Below are 21,534 nucleotides of genomic sequence, written 5' to 3' on the forward strand. Positions count from 1 at the left end.
TTATTTTGCTCAATTTGTTTTATGTCTACTTGTTAGGAATGAAAAAAATGGATCTTATCAAAGAATTTATATAAACGAGAAATTTTCAAGCTCTTTGTATATATATATATATATATATATGCGTATAGTCGAGAGTTATGGTGATGTTTACGTATCTGTTACGGAGTGTTTACGGACTGAAATTCGGGAATATAAGAACTATGTACAAAAAAATTGTAAACACATTGATATTATTAGATGGTAATTGACACACGGGGCAAGCTCGTATTGTGAATCAGTCGTGATCAGTGAGTTGAGAGACTACTTCTACTGAATATGGTACGGGAGTTCCTTCTAATTTTCACATTAATATGTGTGACAAAATGCAAAAGTTCCTCTTCTTATTCAACGGAAAGTTTGTATACAATACTTGATCGAACAACGGAATACTTCAAAAATCTCAGTAATGGTAAAATTTTAATTATTTTCTATCTGGATATAAAAATTTTTATTCTTACTAACGAAACGTTCGATGTTTTTAGCATATGATATATTAAATGTCGACACAAATGATATTGACAACAAAATTGCGAGATATATGAACGATATGACCAAAACAATCCTTCAAAAAAACAAGCTTCAAAAGAGAAGTCTTCAGAATGAGACAGAACCCAGTAAAGGTAATCAAAGGATTTCAAACGTACATAAAAATTTTACGAGATTGAAAAAAAATTAGACAAAGTATATTTGTCATTAGTATTTCTGCTTTTATGTAATCATATCAATTTGAAAGTTTACTGAATTTTCCTTCTATTCCAAAAAGTTCTTTGAACGCATGTTGACAATCATGATCAGTTAGATATTTCAAAAGTTGACCCATATCGTTATGACGCTCGGTAGTGGGGAAGGAAACTTCTTGAAAGTCCGTAAACTTGCGCATGCTATCCACATCATTACAGTCTTTCTCTTTTTCTAATAATTTTACTAATATCTTGTGCCAGTTCATAGTTTTAATCTGTAAAATATTCGTATGAGTGTAAGATTAAACGTTGATATATTACAATTATCTTAGAATCATTGTTAATGTTTACTTTCTGCCAGCAGTACTCGCAATCATCTAGAGTTCCTTCCATGCAAATTATTCCCGGTTTCCCGGCCAAGCAAAAACCTGTGATAGAATTTTCCTTTGCCAAATTAGCCACATCCCGTCGCTTGAATTTGCTGTATATGTGGTGACTGTAAATCCAATATCTGGAGAAATCCATTGCGGCCTGATCTTCCGTGCTGATTCTATTCGCTAATCTGTTGTGTTTAACTTGATTACACGTGGAAGCTTTGAGATAAACCTCAGCATTGTCCTGCAGCCACGATATCAGTGTGTAGATGCAAGGCTCACCCGTTTCTTGAACCTCAACGATGGCGGATAATTCCTTATTCAACAAGCATTGCTGCGTTCTGTCCAAACTAGAACCTCTAGCATATATTTCAGGTTGCTCTTTCGGATAATTAGTCGGCAGCGTCACCAGCAATTCAATATTCTCCTAGTGGCAACAAACAATGTGTTAATAACATATCATTGGTTTTAATGTAAAAATTTGGAGTTAATATTTTTTTAATCACAATTCATCACGATAATTATTAGATATCGAGATTTAGCCATGAATGAAAATTCCCGTCTTGTGTTTCTGTTTTTATTAAAATATGCAGTCTAAATGGTTATATATTATATTACACCGTTCAACGGGATTGTGATGGCGTACTCCAGCCATCGCGGTAGGTCTCGGTCAGGGCACTCGATGTACTCGTTGATGTCAGCCAAAACCCCATGGTCCGCCACGGTCAACTCGGTCGGGTAAACGGACTGCAATGCCTGCAACTCGTTCACCTGCGTCGTCAAACTCTCCGTCACCTCCTCTGGAGTAGACATGTTTCGCACGATGACACATACGACAAGGACGACGAGTTAATCACGCTGCCTTCTCGATTTTCGACGACGGTCGGATTAGCCGAACTTTGACAATAATTCAAAATATGGCGTAATCGTCCAGACGTTGAAGGTTATCAAGAGATCAGCTGATGTTGACATTGCTAGTCGAAAACTCTACCGCGCAGTTGCGCTTTGAAATCGGAGCACGTCATCTTATTTTTTATTTTTTTATTTTTACCTCATTATACCTTGTTGCTATTCGCGACGTATGCGCGATGAAGATAATATAATTTAAGATTTAGGATATAATAACGATCATGATTTTTTTATTATATTTAATTGTATTTAAAATTGCAATTATAAATTACTGTAATAAGGAACTTCCTAATTAGGAATAGTTACAAGATTTTTTGGGGATTACAAAGATGACAAAAATAATACATAAAAGTCTTAAGTATAATAATAAAGTAGAAATAATCTTTTAATATTGACTTGTTATATTTGTAATAAAAACAGTATCTTGTAAATGAACATTCATTAATAATTTCCCAGTAAATATTTGATTAATAGTGATACGTCAATATTTTAATTTCGCATTCAATAATATGAGTGTAATATACCACATATAAAACAATTGTTGAATAGAAATTATAATAGAATAGAATTATGTTGAATTATAAATAGAAATAGAAATTGTTGAATAGAATTATAATATTGATATAATTGATGGTTATTGATATAATCTCTTGTTTTATTAATCCATTCGGATATGTCAAATCAAATTGAATTTTATGAATAACTTTGATGTTTGAACTTCGATTTTCACAGGCGTGAACGTGCTGCATACTTTCAATGAAATTTTATACCATCATCTACCGAACTTTCAGGATGTAGCTTTCTTTTCTATGCAAGAACATCCATCGCTCTGGTTCGCAGCTACCATGAATTACTCAGACATCTTGATTTATCAATTGATTGTACGTCGTAATCATTTTACATAATTTCTAAAAATCAATGAAAAAAATCATTTTCTCTTTTATATGATCATAATTATATATTTTAGGATGACGGAGCGTCCCTCGTCGGAACATATTCGCAACCCGATGGAAAACGGATAATCGTGCATAATTATAGCGGTGGTACGCTTATAGTCATGCAAGAGGGTATTGATGGAATCGTCGTTCTGCGTTTTGGAAGGAACAGAGACGAAGAATTTGAAATCCAGTTCAAACAGGAGTTTGAAATACCCGAAGTGACGCACATGAATATGTGGCTCGGAATGAATCGTCTGTATTTGGGGATCGCTTCGGAAACGAAAATATATATTTACGTCTGGCTCGGAGAACACTTCGACAGAATCGATACGTTGCCCTTTGGCACGAGAAAACTCTTGCCCTTCCAGAACAAAAGTTTCATGCACGTCGTCATTATGGGATCACTTACAAAAATATTTCGATTTTCCGTGCGTTCTAATAAGTTCGTAGAAATACAGGGATTACATTATGCTAATGACGTCAGTTCGTTTTACTTCAAAGAAGGTCATTTCGAAGAGCACTTTTTAGTCTTAGCCGGCAATGAGTCTACAATCTTGTACAAAGAGATGTACGATCGCTTTGTGCCGTTTCAAAGAATCGCGCCGGCGAGCCATGTCCATTCTCTAATGATGGGGAACACCGTGATTCTTCTCTTGGTACAACAGGATATCGCAGAAATTTATCAATACAATGGCTGGAGATTTGTAAAATTGCCTATGAAATTATCGAACATTCATCAGATTCGTCCAATTCATTTGTACAACGAGAACGTATTAATGATACAAAATCAAGATGAAGAAACATGGACATTTTTGAGACCTATTTGGACCGTAAAGAAAACATGGAAATCTTTGCAGGACGAGACGATTGCTTGGTGTTCCGAGATCAAACAACAGATGTCTCAAAGACCTTTGGAAAAGCTTCCGGATTTCAAAAATCCAGTGATTTCAAACGCGCATATTGATCAGCTTCGTGTTCAAAACGTAAGTCTCTTGGTCTTTGTAAGTAAAATACAGAATTTTATTTTAAATCGATTAATAAAAATCCAGATTTGAATGTTGCTAGTTAAACAATCGAAGTACAGAGGAATTCATCCACTTGATGCAACGATACAAGAGTACAATCGACAAATTAAATCTGACTAAAAGCTTCTTGGCACAAGAAGAAGATGCCAAATCTAAGCAGATCTTGCGTGGCAGGAAGATCACAGTAAAGTGCAAGACGGATTGTTACGTTCATCGTATAGTCGTAAATGATGGAGTCCTTAAATCTATTAATAAAGAGAGATTCAAGAAATCGAAATCTTCTAATCAGACCATACACTTTGCTCAAATGAAAGCGAAGACGATAGATAATTGGAAATGTCCCATTCCTAATTTTAACATAGATGATATATTCGTTAAGGAATCTGTTAACGGGATATCGATACAAGACCTAAAAGAAAAAACTTTAAAAGTTTCGGGAAATCAAGTAGTTACAGGTGATTTAACGCTAGCTTTGTCGATCGCATTTGATGTATCTTATATTATGTTATATTTGATATTTGAATTTTAGGTAAACACACATTTACCGATTTGCATACCAAGATAGCTTACTTGCCGTTAGATATCGCAACAATACACACTGAGGAAGAAGTGTACATGAAAGAAGTGAGAGTAAAAGAATTGTTTCTAATCAACGATGAATTCTTTTTGCCATTAAATGGTACCACGACCGTAATGAATGGTTCGATAAGTGCTGCGAAAGTGAGATTCACAGGACTTGTCAAAACAACAGGCAAGATAGAAGGAAAGGGAGTTGAAAGATTAAGGCCATTAAGAGAGATCTATGAACCTCTGGCATTGTCCGGCGATCGATTTCTGCAAGACGTGACGTTCAGAAACATCGTCAAAGCTAAGGATATTGTCAGACTTCGCGGGCGATCGATGAAAGAGATCTTGAAGAATAGTATACCGCTGGATTCTGATGTACCAGCACATTTAATACTGTCCAGCGACAAAACAGTAATTATCTTGAAATCTTCATCTGCGTATACATGTATCTTGAGTTTATTTTACATTTTCATTTTCAGCAATTTAACAACGTGACTTTGTGGGACTATGTTACCACAAATTGGATAACAAAGAATTCTCCTGAACCCATTATTATTTCTGGTGCAAAATTCACAAATAATAGCGTCGCTTTATCAAACGCTACCTATGAAAATCTTCCTATTCCAAAGTATGCAAATCTCTTTATCTTATAAAAAATATGGAATATCTACATCTATTTTTTTAAAAATATGCACTTGTTTCAGATTGACAGTTCCTCTTTGTGCCGCGGAAGTTGTCACTCCGGAAATTAGAACTTCTTCAATAACAATGGGCGATATAATTGTAAAAAATTTAAATGTCTCGCATATTCTTGGAGCTCATAATTTAAATGCAACTGTTTTCGATTCGGTATCAGCTTTGCAAAGCGTCGATTTTTCAACGAAGCGATTTATAGGCAAAGTTTTTATAAAGAATATATCAGCGTCAGTAGTTAAAGGAATAAATCTAAAAGGTAATAATAATTTGAATTGATCTAAATCTTCATGATTTCTTATTATATAATCTATGTTATGTAGATTTTGAAATTGAAATGAACAAGTGGATAGATGTAAATCGCCTCAAAGGACCGATAAATGTTAACAAGCTTATTGTTGATAATCTCGAAACACCAGTTTATCTTAATCTGTCTTTACCTACGAGAGTAAAGAATGTAATTGTAAAAGGGGATAGTGACATCAGAAACATCAATAATATAAATATACAGTCTTTTATGGAAAATGTATTAAAGGTGGACGATCTAATATCTTTAGAACACGTAACATTCGGTAAGTTTACATCTAATATTTTTATTACATATCAATTAATTTCAAGCGAATAAGAATTTATACTGTTTAATTTTTTACAGCTCATGGATTTATATCGGATCATGTATACGCCTCTCGTTCGACATTAAAATTTCCGCATTTAGATGCATATCTCAATTTGAATTCAAAACAAATTGCTACAACTTTAAGTACGGATGAGATAAACGTTCCCCAGACTTTCGGTTACATCGCGAATGATATGCCATCGACATTTATTATACAAGGTACATAATAAGGAATACTGATTACTTCATGACACAAGGATTTTAAACATGATATACTTTTCAGGATCAGCTACATTTTTGAAAGAACCAATTGTACAAAATATAAACAATGTGAATCTGACTGAATTATCCGAAAACGTATGGATGGCAAATCAAGATACAATTTTACTTGACAGCAACTTAAACTTTGAAAATATAACTCTGAAAGGAGATATCTACATAAATGTGAGAATAGTACTGAGAAAAAAAGATTTATTTGCTCAAGAAAGATGTGGATTATAAATTTAATTATTTTTTGGTTTTAGAATTTTAATAATTCATTGAACATAAAATTGTGGACAGATATGATGTGCAAGTTTTTAAGCAAAACGAAGAAACAATTTATTACTGTAGTTCCATCGTTTAAGAACGTCGAGGTATACAATATCAATGCAGAGAACACTTCAACTATTCAATCTTCAGATTTGGATTTGAATGAATTGCTAACAAATTCCTTAATGAAAGATATGCCACAAACTATAAATGCCTCGTGGCATTTTGAGGAATTGTACATAAGTAAGGCAGTTTTATAATAGAAAATAATACATATAATATAAATTTCTTTTAATAAAAAAAGATAAACTTATTTTTTCTTTTATTTAACTTAGATAATATGTATTGGGATGGTAAATTTAATGGTATTGACTTAAACAAGGATATCGTTAGATATGATGCGAAACAGAATATTGTTACCGGAAAAAAAATGGTATCAAATTTGATAACCAAAGATCTTTGGCCATTAAATATAAAGTTCTCAAACTTTACCAAATATGCTCTGATTCAAAAATGTCAAAAGTTGTCTATAATTAAGGGTCAAAAAACCTTTAATAATATCTCCTTGAATAATTTAAGGTAATTGATATTTGTGCCGAAATGATATTCCTTATTAAACATCGTTGAGAATTTGGTTTTTTCTTTTCTAGCGTCAAAGGTAGGATTATGGGTCGCGATGTCGAAAACGCATTACTGAAATCTGGAAATCAAACGCTGTTCAGCATCAGAGAGATACGAGGCGAGCTTAATGCACCATCTTTTACTATTGATGGCACCGTGAATGACGTGAATATAACGGCGTTAATAAACGAGCAAATGAAAAAACATAAAACGTTGCAAACGATAGAAAGTGAAATGGATTTCAGAAATGAGCTTATAATTTTCGGAAATATCACAATCGCCGGACTTTACGAAAAAACGGACTTAAGTAATATTACTGATCAAAGTGATACTGACAAGGTCTTGAATAGATTGACGAGAGTCGTGGCATCGTCGGAGGACATAAAAATCGCATTGCAAAGTAAGTTATGTTCATTAGATTATTAAACGGCGTATCGATAAGTTGATTTTCGCAATATTGTTAATCTTTTTTTTATGTAGATCGTGCCATTTATGTGAACAAATTTGAAGTAGTAGACGAGAATATGTTACAAATCGCATCTAATACTTCTAACGCAGAGGAATATGAATCTGATACAAAAAATATGAATCTTAATAGCACTTGTCTTTGTGAAGCAGAAAATATTTCCTCGGTTTGTAACGATACAAAATTATTAAAGTTTCTCGCCGGTACGAATTCCAGCATATTCTTAACGAAGAAATTGTTACTGCTAGACGACATTATATTTGTGGTATTAGCGTCAACAGATTATGTCTCAGTTTATTCATATATCATTACAGAAGAAAAATTTCATCAGATAGTAGGTAAGAATTTCGCAAAGAAATATTATATTATAAGAGAATGAGAAAATCGCAATATTATGAAGTAATGTCTGACAGGATTGTACGTGCCTGATATACTTCAAGTATCTGCGGAACTGATTGACGATTTATTGTGGATCTTTTTGCGACTGTCCGAAGAAACCTTGATATTACGTTATCAATCGTGGAAAAAAGAATTCGAGCAACTCGTTTTGCCGAGTTCCGACGCGTTTGTAATCAGTAAGACGCCGAACAATCAACATTTGCTAATTCGATCTGACGGTATGTGGAATCTCGCAGGTGTTTTCCGTCCAGAGCACATTTTTAAAATATCTCTGAACGGGCAAATAGAGACGTTCGCTCTCGGCGCCGATTATTACGTTAAAGCGACAACAGAAAATAGTACGATTGTATTAAAAGCACGATATGTGGGTAATTAGAATGTATAGGTATAGTATAATCCTGTATAAGTATTTAGTATAATTCTCGCGGAGAGCTCATTTGAATCATTTGAATTCGTGAAACTTATAATAGCTATAGTTCCTTTTTTATATTTATCATTTCTATTTATAATAGATTAAAAAAAAGAAACGAGAGACACACAAAACAAAAATTTATAGATATGTATATTATCTATGTTACTTGTTTTAAGAAAGATATATATTGAAATGCGGTGTATCAAATTATTTCTAATTTATTATCATGTGCAAGATAAAAACATGTATAAAAAGGTGAATCACAGATCAAAAAGGACCAAGATTTTTAAGTTAAACTGTTATGATCGTTGAAGCTGCTGCCTAAGAAAAAGATAAAAAAGTTTTGCCATTTAATTTTACTTTAGAATATAATTAATTGTAAGGACACATACTTTCACAACGTCTTTTAGGACCATTATTTCTTCCATTTCATTGGGTTTGAACTCGTCGATCTTTTTCGTCTCCTCGATTCTGATCCGTTTCTGAAAATCGATCACTCGTAATTTCGCGATATTACTTGCATACTTTCTTTATTATATAGAATTGATCTACAAAACGTAAGAAAACAATGTTCATTAGCAAAGTTATTTTAGTCTCGCGATTGAATACGCCATAAGATGCCTGTGTACGTCAAGCGGATGATTGGCAGCATTATATGCATTATCATCGCGATGTATGATAAAAACGATAATAAGAGACATTTGGATTTATAAAGAATATTTCGGAGCAACGATCGTATGAGACTTTCCGTCCGTACCGGTTCCCTTCTTGTGAACTTCTCTTCATGTTTCTTGCGCTCCTCGATCGCATTATTTAGCGCGATTTGCTCCGCGGGTGTAAGCACCAGAAGGCGTGGATCCATGGCGATCCAGTTGCTCTGCACGATCTGATTCAGACGCCAGCGTTTCGACAAGTTCGGCTCGAGCAGATTACTAATGAGCTTCTTCACGTGATCGGTCAAAATATTTATTACTTTGCTACGAAACTTCCATTTGCGCGCTATCTGCAACTCGTACAACTGCTTTATGTTGTCCTCGTCGAACGGCATGGCTTTATTCAGTAGTATATAGAGGATCACACCCAACGACCATATGTCGGATATCTTTGGATTGTACGGGTAACCACGGAGAATCTCTGGTGCCGCGTACGATAGCGAACCGCAATACGTATCGCTAAGGACGCGCTTGCCGCGACTGTCGATCATGTAACGGGCGAAACCAAAGTCCGCCAATTTAACGTTGTAATTCGACGTGAGAAGAATATTCTCGCATTTGAGATCACGATGCGCTATCTCCATCTCATGCAGATATTGGAGGCCTGAAAATGTGCATGACACATTACGCAAATTTGCATAGATCTGGATCGTTGATCATGAAATTTTTTTATTAAATTAATTCTACAAGATGAGAGTCACGACACCTAGAGCGAGCTGCCGGAACCACACGCGGGCTTGATTCTCCATTACCGCGCCATTCTTCAGTACGAAATCAAGAAGATCACCGTTCTCGGCAAAACGCATGAATATGAAGTACTTGCTGCGCCTCTGGAAGATACTGTGCACATGTACGACGTGCGGATGGTTCAGTTTCACGAGAATGTCCAGCTCACGCGGTAGAAATTTCCGAACAAAGTCCTTCGGTGCATTCATAGTGTCGATGATCTTGCAGGCCAGGATGCTGTTCTTCTCTGATTCATGTTCCGATTTATAGTCAGCCAAGTATACCTGCGATAAACAAGAAACTGATGCGATTTAAAATGTTCAAGAAGAATAATAAAAGTATTTAATTAAGATACAGACTTTCGCATAACAACCCTCGCCGAGCTTTCTCTGCAGCTTGTAACCTCGGGTTAGCAGTATGGCTTCCTCGGATGGTGTCTGAGTCAGGTGCGACATGAGATACGTAGAATGACAGACTGCATTCTATCCGCTGCGTTATCATAATTCGCGATTAGCCATTTTCACTTTGCCTCACATTTAAATACAGATTGCACTGTGAATTCGGACAATCCAACGGCACTGTAGAACCTCCATTCGTACACGTTTGATAAAGCAAATTGCGAAGACGTTTGCTACACTGATCTGCTTCTTTATTAACGATGATGAATCTTACACTAAAAATTTTGAAGAGTCCGCATTCTAGTTATCTAACCATTTTAACAAAGTATAAAATGACACGAATGTCAATGACCGCAGGCTGAGCATGTCCCCGTGCCTATCGAAGTAAATAATCGAAAACAATTGAACGTTTCGCAAGAAATAGAAAAATAAGAAAGAGAAAAGACGCTTGTATAAAACGTTGAAAATTATTGATATATTTTTACAGCTTAAAAATTTCTCAATTGATGCGAATTCAAATTGTACAACATTTTACAATTCGGAAGCATTCTCCAATCGCTTAATGACTATCTTATATTCCTCTTCCAAGAGCCGATACTCCTTTTCCAATATCTCTTTGCGTTGCTCATCGGATGGCAGACCATTACCATTCGTATATGTGCTTTTTTCCGCAGAGTTCTTCAACGCGCGTTCTATTTTCAGTTCTTCGTTCTGTTTTCTTTTAAACGGTATATTCAGTCTTTTCTTCACGTCTATTCTATACGCCCGATATTCGTCCACATTCGCGACATTCGTCGCCTGCAATCGTAAGATTTCATACACTATGCGAGCTTGTTTCTGTGAAAAAAAAAATATTTTAACATAAGACAAAGAATCAAAAGGAAACAGCAGCGGTGATAATAAAAAATAAATAGCACGTTAATATGGAATACCTTATTTATTTTTAATTTGTTCCTAGCCTCAGTGATCATTTCATTGTCAAAACCTTGTTGTAAACGCTGTGGTGCAAAACTAGGTAATGAACTGCAATTTAAGGCGTCTACGTAGTTTCGTAATCGTTGGAACACCTCGGACGGACTTTCAACTGCAAATATACATTTATTTAGGATGCAATTATTAATGTGCAATATGCTTGTCGATTATTCTTTTCTTACCTGTTATATCTTTAACTTCACGCCTTCCAATGTATTCGCGATAAATCGCTTGCAACAAATGTTTGCCGAGACCTATCCTTCGGAACGGCGGCAAGATTAAAAATTGAGCGATGCGTGGTCGAATGTGTTGCGGGTATGCATAGTATCGGTACACAGTAGCAAAACCAATCGTTGCATACCGAGTAGCACCCACTGATGTAGTATACTTTTCAAATCTATTTCAAGAAAAAGTATTTAATAAAGATTATATTAATTAATTAATTTATATAAAGAGTATAATATCAAATCATACTTACAAATTAAAATACTGCCATTGTTCGTCGTCGAGATCGATGAAAAGAGCTGCATCTATATACCAAAGAAGGAATGTTTGAATCCTTTGATGATATTCTCTAAATCCTTTATAACTCATATCTGCCTTGTAGACCACAAATTGCCTCATTGTACCTTCATCTATGTATCAAATAAAAAAAAAAAGAAACAGCATATAATCTTTACAGATCTGAATAATATTATCCTGTGCATAGAGATAAAGAAAATTATAAAGATACCATTTATTGAAAAAGAGTGTATCAATTCTCCATATGGTGTAAACGTTTCATCTTTGGCGAGTGCATTAGTAAAATTGGTTAAGCTGTAATGAACATCGGGAGCAAGTTTTGGAGCGATCTGTGTTAAAACTGGATCAGCTTGAACTCCTTCATACTTTGGATTTATTTTTTCAGTATACGTCATTCCCAAATATGTTTCCAAACAACCTGCTGAATAGAATAGTTGCACTGACAAATCCAAATAACCAAATATTATTTCCCTATAAAGAACAAAAAAACAGAATAAGGAATTTATATCTTTTTCAGTACAACAAAGTTATTAACAAAGAAAGAGTGAAGTTTAATGAATTAACAAATTTTATTTTAATTCATAACAACAAACCTATCTCCGAACACTTGATAAGTCATCTCCGGTTTGAAGACAGCCTCCTTTGAGTGCAAATCGTCGAGATCGCGGATCAATCTTAATTCCAGAACTTCATTACTGTTTGCTACTAGCCTTTTCAGGCGTGCTGTTGTTGAATCCTCCATTTTTCCAGAAGAAGAAATCAACAAGGAAGTATTACGCAGGCACTATCTGAGAATACTTTCTTCTGACTCCAGGAAGAATATGACCTTGAATACAGAAATCAACACACAGGATACAGGTTAGACTACCGCAAAGAACCATTGAATCCTTGATACAAAAAAGTAATTTCCTTACCTCGGTATGCAGGATTAAGATTAATTAGTTTCCTCCTGCATTAATTTTCGCGCCGCGCAGATGATTCAACGTAAAAACACAGTTTTGCGCAAAATGATTTTTGAATGGAGCCATTCAGTTGCTTCCTGTTGCTTCTTGAATCACGAACGAATAATATCGAAGATCGGCACTCCGATGGATGTTGACTAATAATGGATATGCAAGGTTTGTTCCTTTCAGTTGTACTTTAGCTGAACTTTTTGCACTGTTTGTTTTTTCTTTTTTTTTCCAACACGGAAAAAAAAAAGGGAAGATAACCGCGCAAAAAGCTTAGCTAAAAAGAACAGGCCTGAAATGATACTGGAAGCGGGAGCGAGGGCAGCACAAATGTTCCATTCAATAACGTGGCCCATCACATTGCCAGATGAAATTGGGATGCACATCCGGAATAAAACATGCCGCCAATTTATATACTCAATAATTATATTGTAATATAATAATTATATTATAGTATAATAATTATATTGTAGTCAACTGAAGATATATAATATTGAAAATGTTTTGTTACTCATTTTATTAAAATATTTTTTAAAGATAATGTCAGTAAATAAATTCACTACTAATTATTCAATTAATATAATCAAAGTTTTAAAAAAATTAATTAATATATATTAATATATATTGTATATAATAAAATATGTTTTTACAAAAATATATTTTGACATTAAAGAATCAAGTGTTAAACAATTTTAAATAAAGTATATTTTCGGTCAAATAAAACAGCAGGAATATATAGAAAAAAATGAGATTTAAAACAAATGTATAGTCAAATATTTTGAATTATTAATTCTTTAATATTTTGTATGGGACATTTTTTTCTTTATATGTATATATATAACGCTACAATTAGAATGCGTTACCTGGGAAACGAAAACATCTCTCTTTATGAGTTTCCGTTTTTCGGTTCAGCTATTGAACTTCAGTAACTCAGTATCCCCATCCTTTTGATTTGCATTTAATAAATAAAATATGAATATACTCGAACTTGAGAAGACAGAATGGAGAAAAAGTAACGAAGGATGGAGAAGAGGAGACGATACATTTTAAATACAGAAGACATGATCCTTAAGGCTTCGTGAAAAACGTCTTTACTTTCTCAGACGAGATGGCCGTATCCCTGCAGTCTCGCGTTTTTTACGGCTTAAAAACAGATATCGCCGGTAATGCACATTACATCACAGACGCAGAGATTTTATATCCGGTTGGTAATACACTAGCGATTCACAATGTTCTTCAGTATCAACAAAGATTGATTCGACTCCCTGACAAGCATCATGCAAATGTCATTTGTGTCTCGCTTAACAAGTGAGTAAATTTGAAATATATCAAGAGGATACTTGTCTATAAAAAAAAAATTAATAAAAAATTGTTCACATTTGTATGAAATGGAACGCTAGTTAAAACTTCTTTTTCACATTTAATAAAAAAAAAAAAAAAAAATATGAAAACTCTTGAATAGAGAAAATGGGAGCTAGCTTAGAAACTATTCTATGAATACATTTTAAGTTTTCTGTTTCTCCCATAAGATACATAGACAATACATGGTTCGCTAATTTCAGGAAATATGCCGCTTTATCTGAAGTAGGAGATAAACCTGTTATATCCGTTTACGATCTCAATACTCTGAAACGCAGGAAGCTGCTTGGAATACCTTTTGATGCTCCGGGAGTGACTCGATTTACATGTCTGGAGTTTACTTTTGATAATAAATATCTAGTGGCGATCACCGGCGAGCCCGATCAAACGATGCTCTTCTACAACTGGGAGAAAGGCAAGGTCGAGTCAACATTCAAGCTGGCTAATCCTCAAAATCCATTGGCGATCGCCGAGATGTTGGCTTGCAATCCAACGGATACAACGGTGGTGGCAGTCGGTGGACCTTATACCTTTAAGTTCCTCACATGTTCCGAAACGGTGTGGCGACCGTATGGTTTCGCCAAAGCAGAAAATCTCCTCGTCTGTTCCATGGCTTGGTTGGATAGTGATAGACTGTTGGTCGGCACCGAGGATGGCCGTGTACTCTATCTGGAAAACGGTGATCTCAAAAATATATATAGAATGTCCGATACTGTGTCGATGAATCTCAAGATCCGTGAAGAGTACGTTATGCCCACCACTGCTTCGCAGACGACGGAAGTCGGCGATGACATTACCTGGCAACAAAATGTGCGCTGCTTGATCGCGTTTCCACGTGGATTTGCATATGCACACGGTGCGGGTACTGTGGTGCTCTATGAAAAGGAAGGAAAACATAAATACACGAAGAGAAACATCTATGTGATTCCGGAGCGAGGGATGAAGGACGAGGATCCGGATCTCTATAAGATCAACACGATCAACATAAATCCCAGTTTCGATCATTTGATCATTACCGCCGGCTGGTCCCAGTTGTACCAAGCGATTCTTTGGGGCCCGGACCTGCAGATAGATCCGGAGCCACAAAAGATGAAAGTCATGGGTCAGCCGTTACATCATGGTCCCATCAGTAGCCTCGCCATGTGCGCGTGGAAACCAATCTTCATGACGTGCGGCGAGCTCGATCGTAGCATCCGATTATGGGATTTCGAGACCGAAAACCTCATCATACTGAAGCAATACAATGAGAATATATTCAGCATTGCGTTACATCCGATGGGACTGTTCTGCCTGATCGGTTTCACCGATAAGCTACGCTTCATGAGCATCCTGATTGATGATCTACTACCGATGCATGAGATCGCGATCAGGAATTGCAAGATAGTTCGCTTCAGTTACAACGGTCACCTATTCGCCGCAGTCAACGACAACGTCGTGCAGGTGTACACCACCATCGGCTTCTATAAACCCTTCATTCTCAAGGGACATACGGGCAAAGTAAAGACCCTTCTCTGGTCGCAGACAGACCTGAAGATGCTGAGCATGGGTGCGGAAGGTGCCATATACGAATGGGATATGACTAGCGGCACGCGATCCGGTGAAATTATTTTAAAGGGCCTCGACCTGCGTGACATCGCACTTTCCTCGGACGCGTCGTTTATTTACTGCATCGCGCATGATGATAATATATACGAAATCAAGGAGAATGCGGTAGATCCTGATGACTCTTCTTTTGAAACTATGCGATCGTTTTTAAAATAAGAGTTTTTGCTTGATGTCTTTTAGATATCACGAGAGTTTCGACTGTCTGGCAGAGAAATGCAGCAGATGATCATGGGAAAAGATGATTTGATGCTCTTTATAACTTCCCCCGGTGGTATCATCATCTCGTTGAAAAGTCCACTTCAATCTCCGGTAGAATCGACGGACTTCCATGTACATTGTGTTGATATTACGCAGGTATTTCTTCCTCGATACATTAATTAAAATTTATTTAAAATATATATATAATATATATATATAAATCAAATTTCCTCTTTTCTTCATCTCAGATCGGACTATCTTACAATGAAAATTGTTTAGTATCGGTTGCGAAGGATGGCACTTTATGTATTTGGAAATTATATTCTCCCGAAGGGAAAATCATGAAGATGGGCCGAGATCTGCCGTATACGAACGAGGTGTTGGTCGGTAAAGGTGACTTAGAGGAGAAGATACGCACCATCAAGAGTCTGACGGTGAGGATGAGAGAATTGGAAACTGAGCACGCGTACAAGTTGCGGCAGATTGATATTCAGCACAATGACAAATTACGCGACGTGCATCATGGTTATTGCGAGGCCATCAAGGAGATGCGGGATAAAATCGAAAAGCTTCAAGAGGACCATATAAATGAGATCAACAACATAAACGTGGAAATCGTGAAGATGAAGGCGACCCACGAGGACGAGATGCAGCAGATGGAAAATAATTACGAAGTCAAGTTGATTACAGAGTACGACAAGTATCAGGCGTTCGAAGAACGCAATAACGCGATGCGGGAGAATTACGAGATGCAGTTGAAAGATCTTGAGAAACACGATGCGGAGGAATTGCAGAAAACCGTAACGAAATACGAAGCTCTGGTACACGAGAAGAAAGTACAATTGGAAGAAACGTCCGATGAGATGATGCATAAGGAGCGCGTTCACGAGCGTCTGATGGCGCAAATAGAGGACGATGCGGATCGCGAGATTCTCGAGATACGTACGAAATATGAGAATCTTTTATACGAGGAGAGGCAGATCAATCTGAAGTTGAAGGGAGAGGCTGGAGTGATGCGAAATAAATTCATGGCCAGTCAGAGGGATATAGATGATCTGAAGAGGCAGGTGCATCGAGTACAGGGCGAATACACGCAGTTTCAAAAAAATATACAGGATCTGGAGAAGCAGATAGCGGATCTGAGGAAGGAGGTCGGCGAAAGGAATACTATCATTCAGGACAAAGAGCAACAAATATACGATATAAAGCAGACAAATCAGGAATTGGAGAAGTTCAAGTTTGTGCTAAATTGCAAAATTGACGAGTTGAAGAGTCAGATAGAACCGAGGGATCAGGAGATACAGAAATTAAAGGATACTATTCGAAACATGGAAGAGGAGGTCGCGAACCTTCATAAGACCAATCAAAATTTGCAACTGCAGCTACGAGAAGTGCGGGAGAAATTGCATGCTGCGCGTCAAGAGATCGAGCGTGAAATTCATAAGAATGAGAGGTGCCAACAGCTATTACGAAAAATTCGTGTCGACATTTACAACGTTGCGGGACTTATACAGGAACCGAATGCTCTGAAAACAGCTGTGACCAATTTATATCACAAATATAGCGCGGACGATGTACTTCTACATAATTACAAAGCGGACATGGACACGCAACGCGAACTCATGAAGCATAAAGATTATTTGGAAAAAACTATCAAGTCTTTAAGAAAACAGTTTCTATCCGTATCTCCCAGAAATAAAGATTTGAAGAAAATGACGGAGGAAAATAGCATGCTCATCGAAGAATTGAACGCATTGAGAAAAGAATTGAAGGAAGCGCGAGAACACATTTTGCACATGGAGAGTCTCTTGGGATTAAAGAAAGACGTGCAACCCGAAGAAGCAAAAAAAATTGAAGAAGAAAACGTTCCATGAATGTACGGAGATGCAGGAGAAATATACGAAGCAAATGCAAGAATATCAACAGGTTATCATAGCATTAAAAGAAGATATTAAACGACTACAAGGCAAGATTCCTTGTGAAGAAACGAAAGAGAAGATATCTTGAATTGAATTTGCAATTTAATTTTTTCTTTCAAGGATTTAATTATTGTAAAAATAACATTACAACAATTATTTAATATTTCAGCGAATGTATTATATGTTGTAAACATAATTTTGGATATTTCTACCACATTGTATTTAATTACCACATTATAATTTTATATATATATATATATATATATATATATATATATATATAAGTATACATATATACATATATATATATATATATATATATATATATATATATATATATATATATGGAAAGAGAGCGCTAAATATTTATTCATAATATATATAATTTCATTATGGTGAAAAAGACAAAACCCACCTTAAAATTTGTACAAAAATATAAAATAGAAACTAAACTGCATGTATTCTTTTTTGTACTTCTACGAAATTCATTACTAGAAATTGTTCGTCATATATTTGGAACGTAATTGTTAAACATAATCATTAATATTTATTCTTTCAAAAAGAGCAACAAAATAATATCGTAGTAGTATCGCGAGTTACCAATATTACTTTGTATAGACATTTTAACTTAGAGAATAAATGGAATGATGGCTTTACGATTTCTTGGATAGTCCGGAAATTCTTTCTTGTATGCTCTATGTTTGCCCAGTGCCCATACAGTCATCTGATATGCACCAGCAAGTGTGAAAAGACCAGCTAAAAATTGAAAAATATTATACAACTGTTTTGTTTGCATTAAAGATTGAAGTATTTGTGCACAGACGTACCTGGAAGACATGATGTCATTAAAGTAAAGCTAATCCAACTGGCTATCTCATATGTGTAATTAGGACAGGAAACAAGTTTAAAAAGAGCAGTGAAGGGATTATCTGTTGGCATCGGTATTTTCCTAATTGTGGTGCCCGGTGGTCGCAAGTTCCTCAGAGCTAAGTGGATACTGAGATTACCCAACTCATACACTACGAATGTCACTGCTCCAATGTAGACTTGAACAGAGCAGGGAGCTGTGTATAACGGATGATTGATGTGATATGCCACATACATAGTAAAGAGCCAATAATAAGAGCAATTTTTGAATAAATTACGCAACGGCATCGTTGCATGACTAAAACGGTGGACAAAGACAGTCTCCAGAAGACGTTTTGCATAATGTACTGTCCAGCCAATTGCTGCCCAGCTGAAAAGAAAAAAAAATCGTTTATACATAATGTCACAAATAAAATAGTTATAAATCATACTTCTAATAATTATTTAGTAATTATATAATTAAATAAAATTACTCACTTAACTACATAGTGATAATTACTGGTGTCCACGTTTCCGTAAAATAGCCAGGGACGCTGATACAGCCAAAGATATATTACCAAAGGTCCTGCATATTCTAGTAAGAAAACAGTCTTCCAACCAATTTGAGGACCAAGATCCTTGTAATACAATTTTCCACCTGCTTTTAGTGAAAGAGACTTAACTGTCTCCGAGTCAGACAATGCTTTTCCTTTGGCCTCCAATCTCAGACTCTGCCTTTCGACATATGGCGCTTTCTTTAATTTTTGCAATTGCTGTTTCATCTCTCCTATTGTAGTGCTTGGATTTACCTACAATGTAAATTATACATTATGCCTGAAGCTAATGTAAATAGACTATGAGCAATTTATGATTTCAAAAAAATCACTATGCTGGTAATACAAATAGTAAATAACAAATAGCAATTATTCTAATAATAAATTCTATACATTCACATTATTCATAAATCTCATATAAATAGTAAGTTACAAATTACGAATCATGAGAATAGTGATTGCTAAGCTTAACAAAATTCAGTTGCAGGTCTCAGACTTTTGTAAAGGTCACAGATAACATTTTCGCGAATTTTGTAATCGAATGTCAATCCCGGCTCTACAATCAAAGTCGCTGATTAATCGCCGCTAGCGCTTCACTCACATTCACATTGGCTATCAGCTTGGAGGATTTCGCTGACAGGACTTCGATCTGAAAAAAAACGAGAAAAATAAATAAGTACGTAGACTCGTGCGTCGTTAATCTGTAGAATTGTTCGCACGACAATGATTTCGCGATATATTTTTACCTCCATCTTCGTTGATACGAGTAATTCCTTTGCTAAAACACCGCAGTTCCTCCGAATCGCAATATCACTCTGCTCTCATTTCCTCTCCGCTACCTCCACCACTGCTCTCGAACTTCGAGCTCACTATCCGGGGCAACTTCATTCGGCTAGCGTCGTGTGGCGCCGCACACGCGGTCACGTGACTTTTTGAGAGCGTTTATTTTTCAATGATCAGCAGATTCCCGGCGAACTGCGCGAAAACGCGATAATAACGTAAAATTCAGGCGATAACCCGAATGTTGTTAAAGAAGAAAAAAATATAAAATAAATTGAATATAAAATGAATGAATTCGACGATCTGATTTCTTGTGATTATTGTCGACACTTATAAATGCAATTATCGCGGCTCGGAGTCGAGCATGCAAAAACGAAAGATTCGTAACATAAATATACATGAAATTTGCATAGCATATGCATAATTTTATCATAGAATGACGCGCAGGTATGTAAACGAAATTCTAAAAAAAAACGAAATAAACGCGAATAATTTTTTTTATCGCCTCTGTTTAAATATGTCCCCTTCCTGCCTACATGTGACGTGATCATGATCTTTATAAACGCAGCATCACGATATCGCATGACATGTAATAATAATAATATATTATAAAATAATTCATGTATGCTAGGATATAATACATAATAGCATAGAATTGTATAGAATTGTATTTTTTAATTTCTATCGTTTTTTCAAAAAAATAAATAACACAATTTTGTTAATAGTTAATTAATTAGTCTGTGGTTTAGATTCTTTTACTACATAAGAAAGAAAACACTTAATACATATTCTTAAAGATAGCTATCTTGTTATTTAATATATCGCAAGATGTAAGATAAATTCAAAGTCACCTGATTGATTTATTTAATTAAGCGATGTCGCGTGATGACCTTTGAACTATTTTATGTTAATAAGCCGATTATACACTGCTATATTTTTTGAAGGCTTGGTGATCATTTATGCTGTTTCATCATGTATAAGCAAGATACTTATGAAACTGATAAGCAAATTACAATCGATGATCCATAAGCATAATCTTAAATAAACAAAGAGATATTTTTTAAAACTTTCTTTTGTTTTATGTTTTAACTGTTTTTATCATCTAATTCTTTACGAAAAAAAAATCTTTTATGGATCTGAAATATTTTATACAACGTTAGAGAAATATTTAAGAAAAGCTAATTAATGGCCAAGAATCAGCGATTTTATACTATTTTTGTATTTACTAGTAACTATCCAATAACTGAGTAAAAAATTTTAATAATAAAATATTGATCAGCGATTAGCTAATTTCTGACTGCCTAATAAAACACATAATATTCATGGTCATTTTCTGGCTAATAACCAACTAGAAATTAATCAGGTCAAAAAATGATGATTAGTAAATTTTAGCGAGTTTCTGATCAGTAAGTAGAATATATCGCAAAAAATTTATTAGAATGGAAAGGAAAAGGAAGAGAGAGAAAGCAACATTACCGACAAGAAGTAACTATATTGTCGGTATTATCAACCACGTATAATGCTTAAGTTGTAATTTCTTGTATTCTATCACAGAAAGCGCATTGTGTCATATATGTACATTTGTGAATTGCAAATATAATACAAAATATACAATCTTTACGAAGTAGGTCCCTCTTTTTTGATTTGAAAAAAAAATAAGTAGAATTCTCGAAGAATTTTAAAATTCTTAATCAATTTTACAAAGAATTCAATTAAAATGAT

General features: G+C 35.2%; 6 protein-coding genes across 7 annotated transcripts; 2 read left to right on the forward strand and 4 right to left on the reverse strand.

The window, feature by feature from the left end:
• The first annotated feature begins 94 nt into the window (after positions 1–94).
• On the forward strand, positions 95–10,059 carry LOC105433010 (uncharacterized). Its single transcript, XM_011648073.3, has 16 exons — positions 95–448; positions 522–659; positions 2,735–2,883; positions 2,970–3,923; positions 4,006–4,420; positions 4,495–4,943; positions 5,012–5,160; positions 5,237–5,484; positions 5,549–5,797; positions 5,878–6,060; positions 6,125–6,285; positions 6,366–6,615; positions 6,708–6,951; positions 7,023–7,393; positions 7,474–7,797; positions 7,873–10,059. Exons 1-16 carry the CDS (start codon positions 316–318, stop codon positions 8,232–8,234), a joined length of 4,779 nt encoding a protein of 1,592 aa, XP_011646375.2. The 5' UTR covers positions 95–315; the 3' UTR covers positions 8,235–10,059.
• LOC105433009 (RWD domain-containing protein 2A) lies at positions 701–2,051 on the reverse strand. Its single transcript, XM_011648072.3, has 3 exons — positions 1,712–2,051; positions 1,071–1,520; positions 701–994 (listed from the first exon to the last, which is right to left on the reverse strand). Exons 1-3 carry the CDS (start codon positions 1,904–1,906, stop codon positions 761–763), a joined length of 879 nt encoding a protein of 292 aa, XP_011646374.2. The 5' UTR covers positions 1,907–2,051; the 3' UTR covers positions 701–760.
• Positions 8,464–10,400, reverse strand: LOC105433007 (testis-specific serine/threonine-protein kinase 3). 2 transcript variants are annotated; one of them, XM_011648068.3, is made up of 4 exons: positions 10,069–10,400; positions 9,690–9,993; positions 9,028–9,587; positions 8,464–8,752 (listed from the first exon to the last, which is right to left on the reverse strand). In XM_011648068.3, the coding sequence occupies exons 1-4, from the start codon at positions 10,162–10,164 to the stop codon at positions 8,627–8,629; spliced, it is 1,086 nt and encodes a 361-aa protein (XP_011646370.2). In that variant the 5' UTR covers positions 10,165–10,400; the 3' UTR covers positions 8,464–8,626. The 2 variants fall into 2 exon arrangements, with proteins under 2 accessions (XP_011646370.2, XP_011646369.2); XM_011648067.3 differs by having other exon boundaries at positions 8,464–9,587.
• Positions 10,401–10,555: 155 nt separating this feature from the next.
• Hat1 (histone acetyltransferase 1) lies at positions 10,556–12,670 on the reverse strand. Its single transcript, XM_011648070.2, has 7 exons — positions 12,516–12,670; positions 12,195–12,427; positions 11,813–12,072; positions 11,558–11,714; positions 11,262–11,476; positions 11,040–11,191; positions 10,556–10,944 (listed from the first exon to the last, which is right to left on the reverse strand). The coding sequence occupies exons 2-7, from the start codon at positions 12,341–12,343 to the stop codon at positions 10,639–10,641; spliced, it is 1,239 nt and encodes a 412-aa protein (XP_011646372.2). The 5' UTR covers positions 12,344–12,427; positions 12,516–12,670; the 3' UTR covers positions 10,556–10,638.
• A 240-nt stretch (positions 12,671–12,910) lies between these two features.
• On the forward strand, positions 12,911–18,318 carry tous (testes of unusual size). The gene is given in 5 exon segments (XM_011648066.3): positions 12,911–13,859; positions 14,114–15,620; positions 15,696–15,869; positions 15,962–17,575; positions 17,577–18,318. Coding segments are annotated over 5 exon segments (3,639 nt in total). The 5' UTR covers positions 12,911–13,659; the 3' UTR covers positions 17,721–18,318.
• LOC105433004 (trans-2,3-enoyl-CoA reductase Sc2) lies at positions 18,157–19,937 on the reverse strand. The gene is made up of 5 exons (XM_011648065.2): positions 19,779–19,937; positions 19,634–19,681; positions 18,977–19,287; positions 18,460–18,869; positions 18,157–18,388 (listed from the first exon to the last, which is right to left on the reverse strand). The coding sequence occupies exons 1-5, from the start codon at positions 19,782–19,784 to the stop codon at positions 18,261–18,263; spliced, it is 903 nt and encodes a 300-aa protein (XP_011646367.2). The 5' UTR covers positions 19,785–19,937; the 3' UTR covers positions 18,157–18,260.
• Positions 19,938–21,534: the final 1,597 nt, after the last annotated feature.

This window comes from Pogonomyrmex barbatus, unplaced genomic scaffold (assembly GCF_055798465.1).
Source record: "Pogonomyrmex barbatus isolate J1 unplaced genomic scaffold, ASM5579846v1 scaffold4, whole genome shotgun sequence".
In the NCBI taxonomy this organism is placed as follows: domain Eukaryota; kingdom Metazoa; phylum Arthropoda; class Insecta; order Hymenoptera; family Formicidae; genus Pogonomyrmex; species Pogonomyrmex barbatus.

Coding starts and splice junctions, on each gene's coding strand:
- LOC105433010 (XM_011648073.3), top strand. CDS start 316: ATGGTACGGGAGTTCCTTCTAATTTTCACATTAATATGTGTGACAAAA. Junction 449..521: donor CTTCAAAAATCTCAGTAATG/GTAAAATTTTAA, acceptor CGATGTTTTTAG/CATATGATATATTAAATGTC. Junction 6,061..6,124: donor ATCGACATTTATTATACAAG/GTACATAATAAG, acceptor TATACTTTTCAG/GATCAGCTACATTTTTGAAA.
- LOC105433009 (XM_011648072.3), bottom strand. CDS start 1,906: ATGTCTACTCCAGAGGAGGTGACGGAGAGTTTGACGACGCAGGTGAAC. Junction 1,521..1,711: donor TCACAATCCCGTTGAACGGT/GTAATATAATAT, acceptor TGTTGCCACTAG/GAGAATATTGAATTGCTGGT. Junction 995..1,070: donor GCGAGTACTGCTGGCAGAAA/GTAAACATTAAC, acceptor AATATTTTACAG/ATTAAAACTATGAACTGGCA.
- LOC105433007 (XM_011648067.3), bottom strand. CDS start 10,164: ATGTCGCACCTGACTCAGACACCATCCGAGGAAGCCATACTGCTAACC. Junction 9,994..10,068: donor GCGAGGGTTGTTATGCGAAA/GTCTGTATCTTA, acceptor TGTTTATCGCAG/GTATACTTGGCTGACTATAA. Junction 9,588..9,689: donor GTTCCGGCAGCTCGCTCTAG/GTGTCGTGACTC, acceptor GCACATTTTCAG/GCCTCCAATATCTGCATGAG.
- Hat1 (XM_011648070.2), bottom strand. CDS start 12,343: ATGGAGGATTCAACAACAGCACGCCTGAAAAGGCTAGTAGCAAACAGT. Junction 11,477..11,557: donor CAATGGCAGTATTTTAATTT/GTAAGTATGATT, acceptor TTCTTGAAATAG/ATTTGAAAAGTATACTACAT. Junction 10,945..11,039: donor ACAAATTAAAAATAAATAAG/GTATTCCATATT, acceptor TTTTTTTCACAG/AAACAAGCTCGCATAGTGTA.
- LOC105433004 (XM_011648065.2), bottom strand. Junction 19,288..19,633: donor AGCTGATAGCCAATGTGAAT/GTGAGTGAAGCG, acceptor TTTACATTGTAG/GTAAATCCAAGCACTACAAT. Junction 18,870..18,976: donor AATTATCACTATGTAGTTAA/GTGAGTAATTTT, acceptor TTTTCTTTTCAG/CTGGGCAGCAATTGGCTGGA.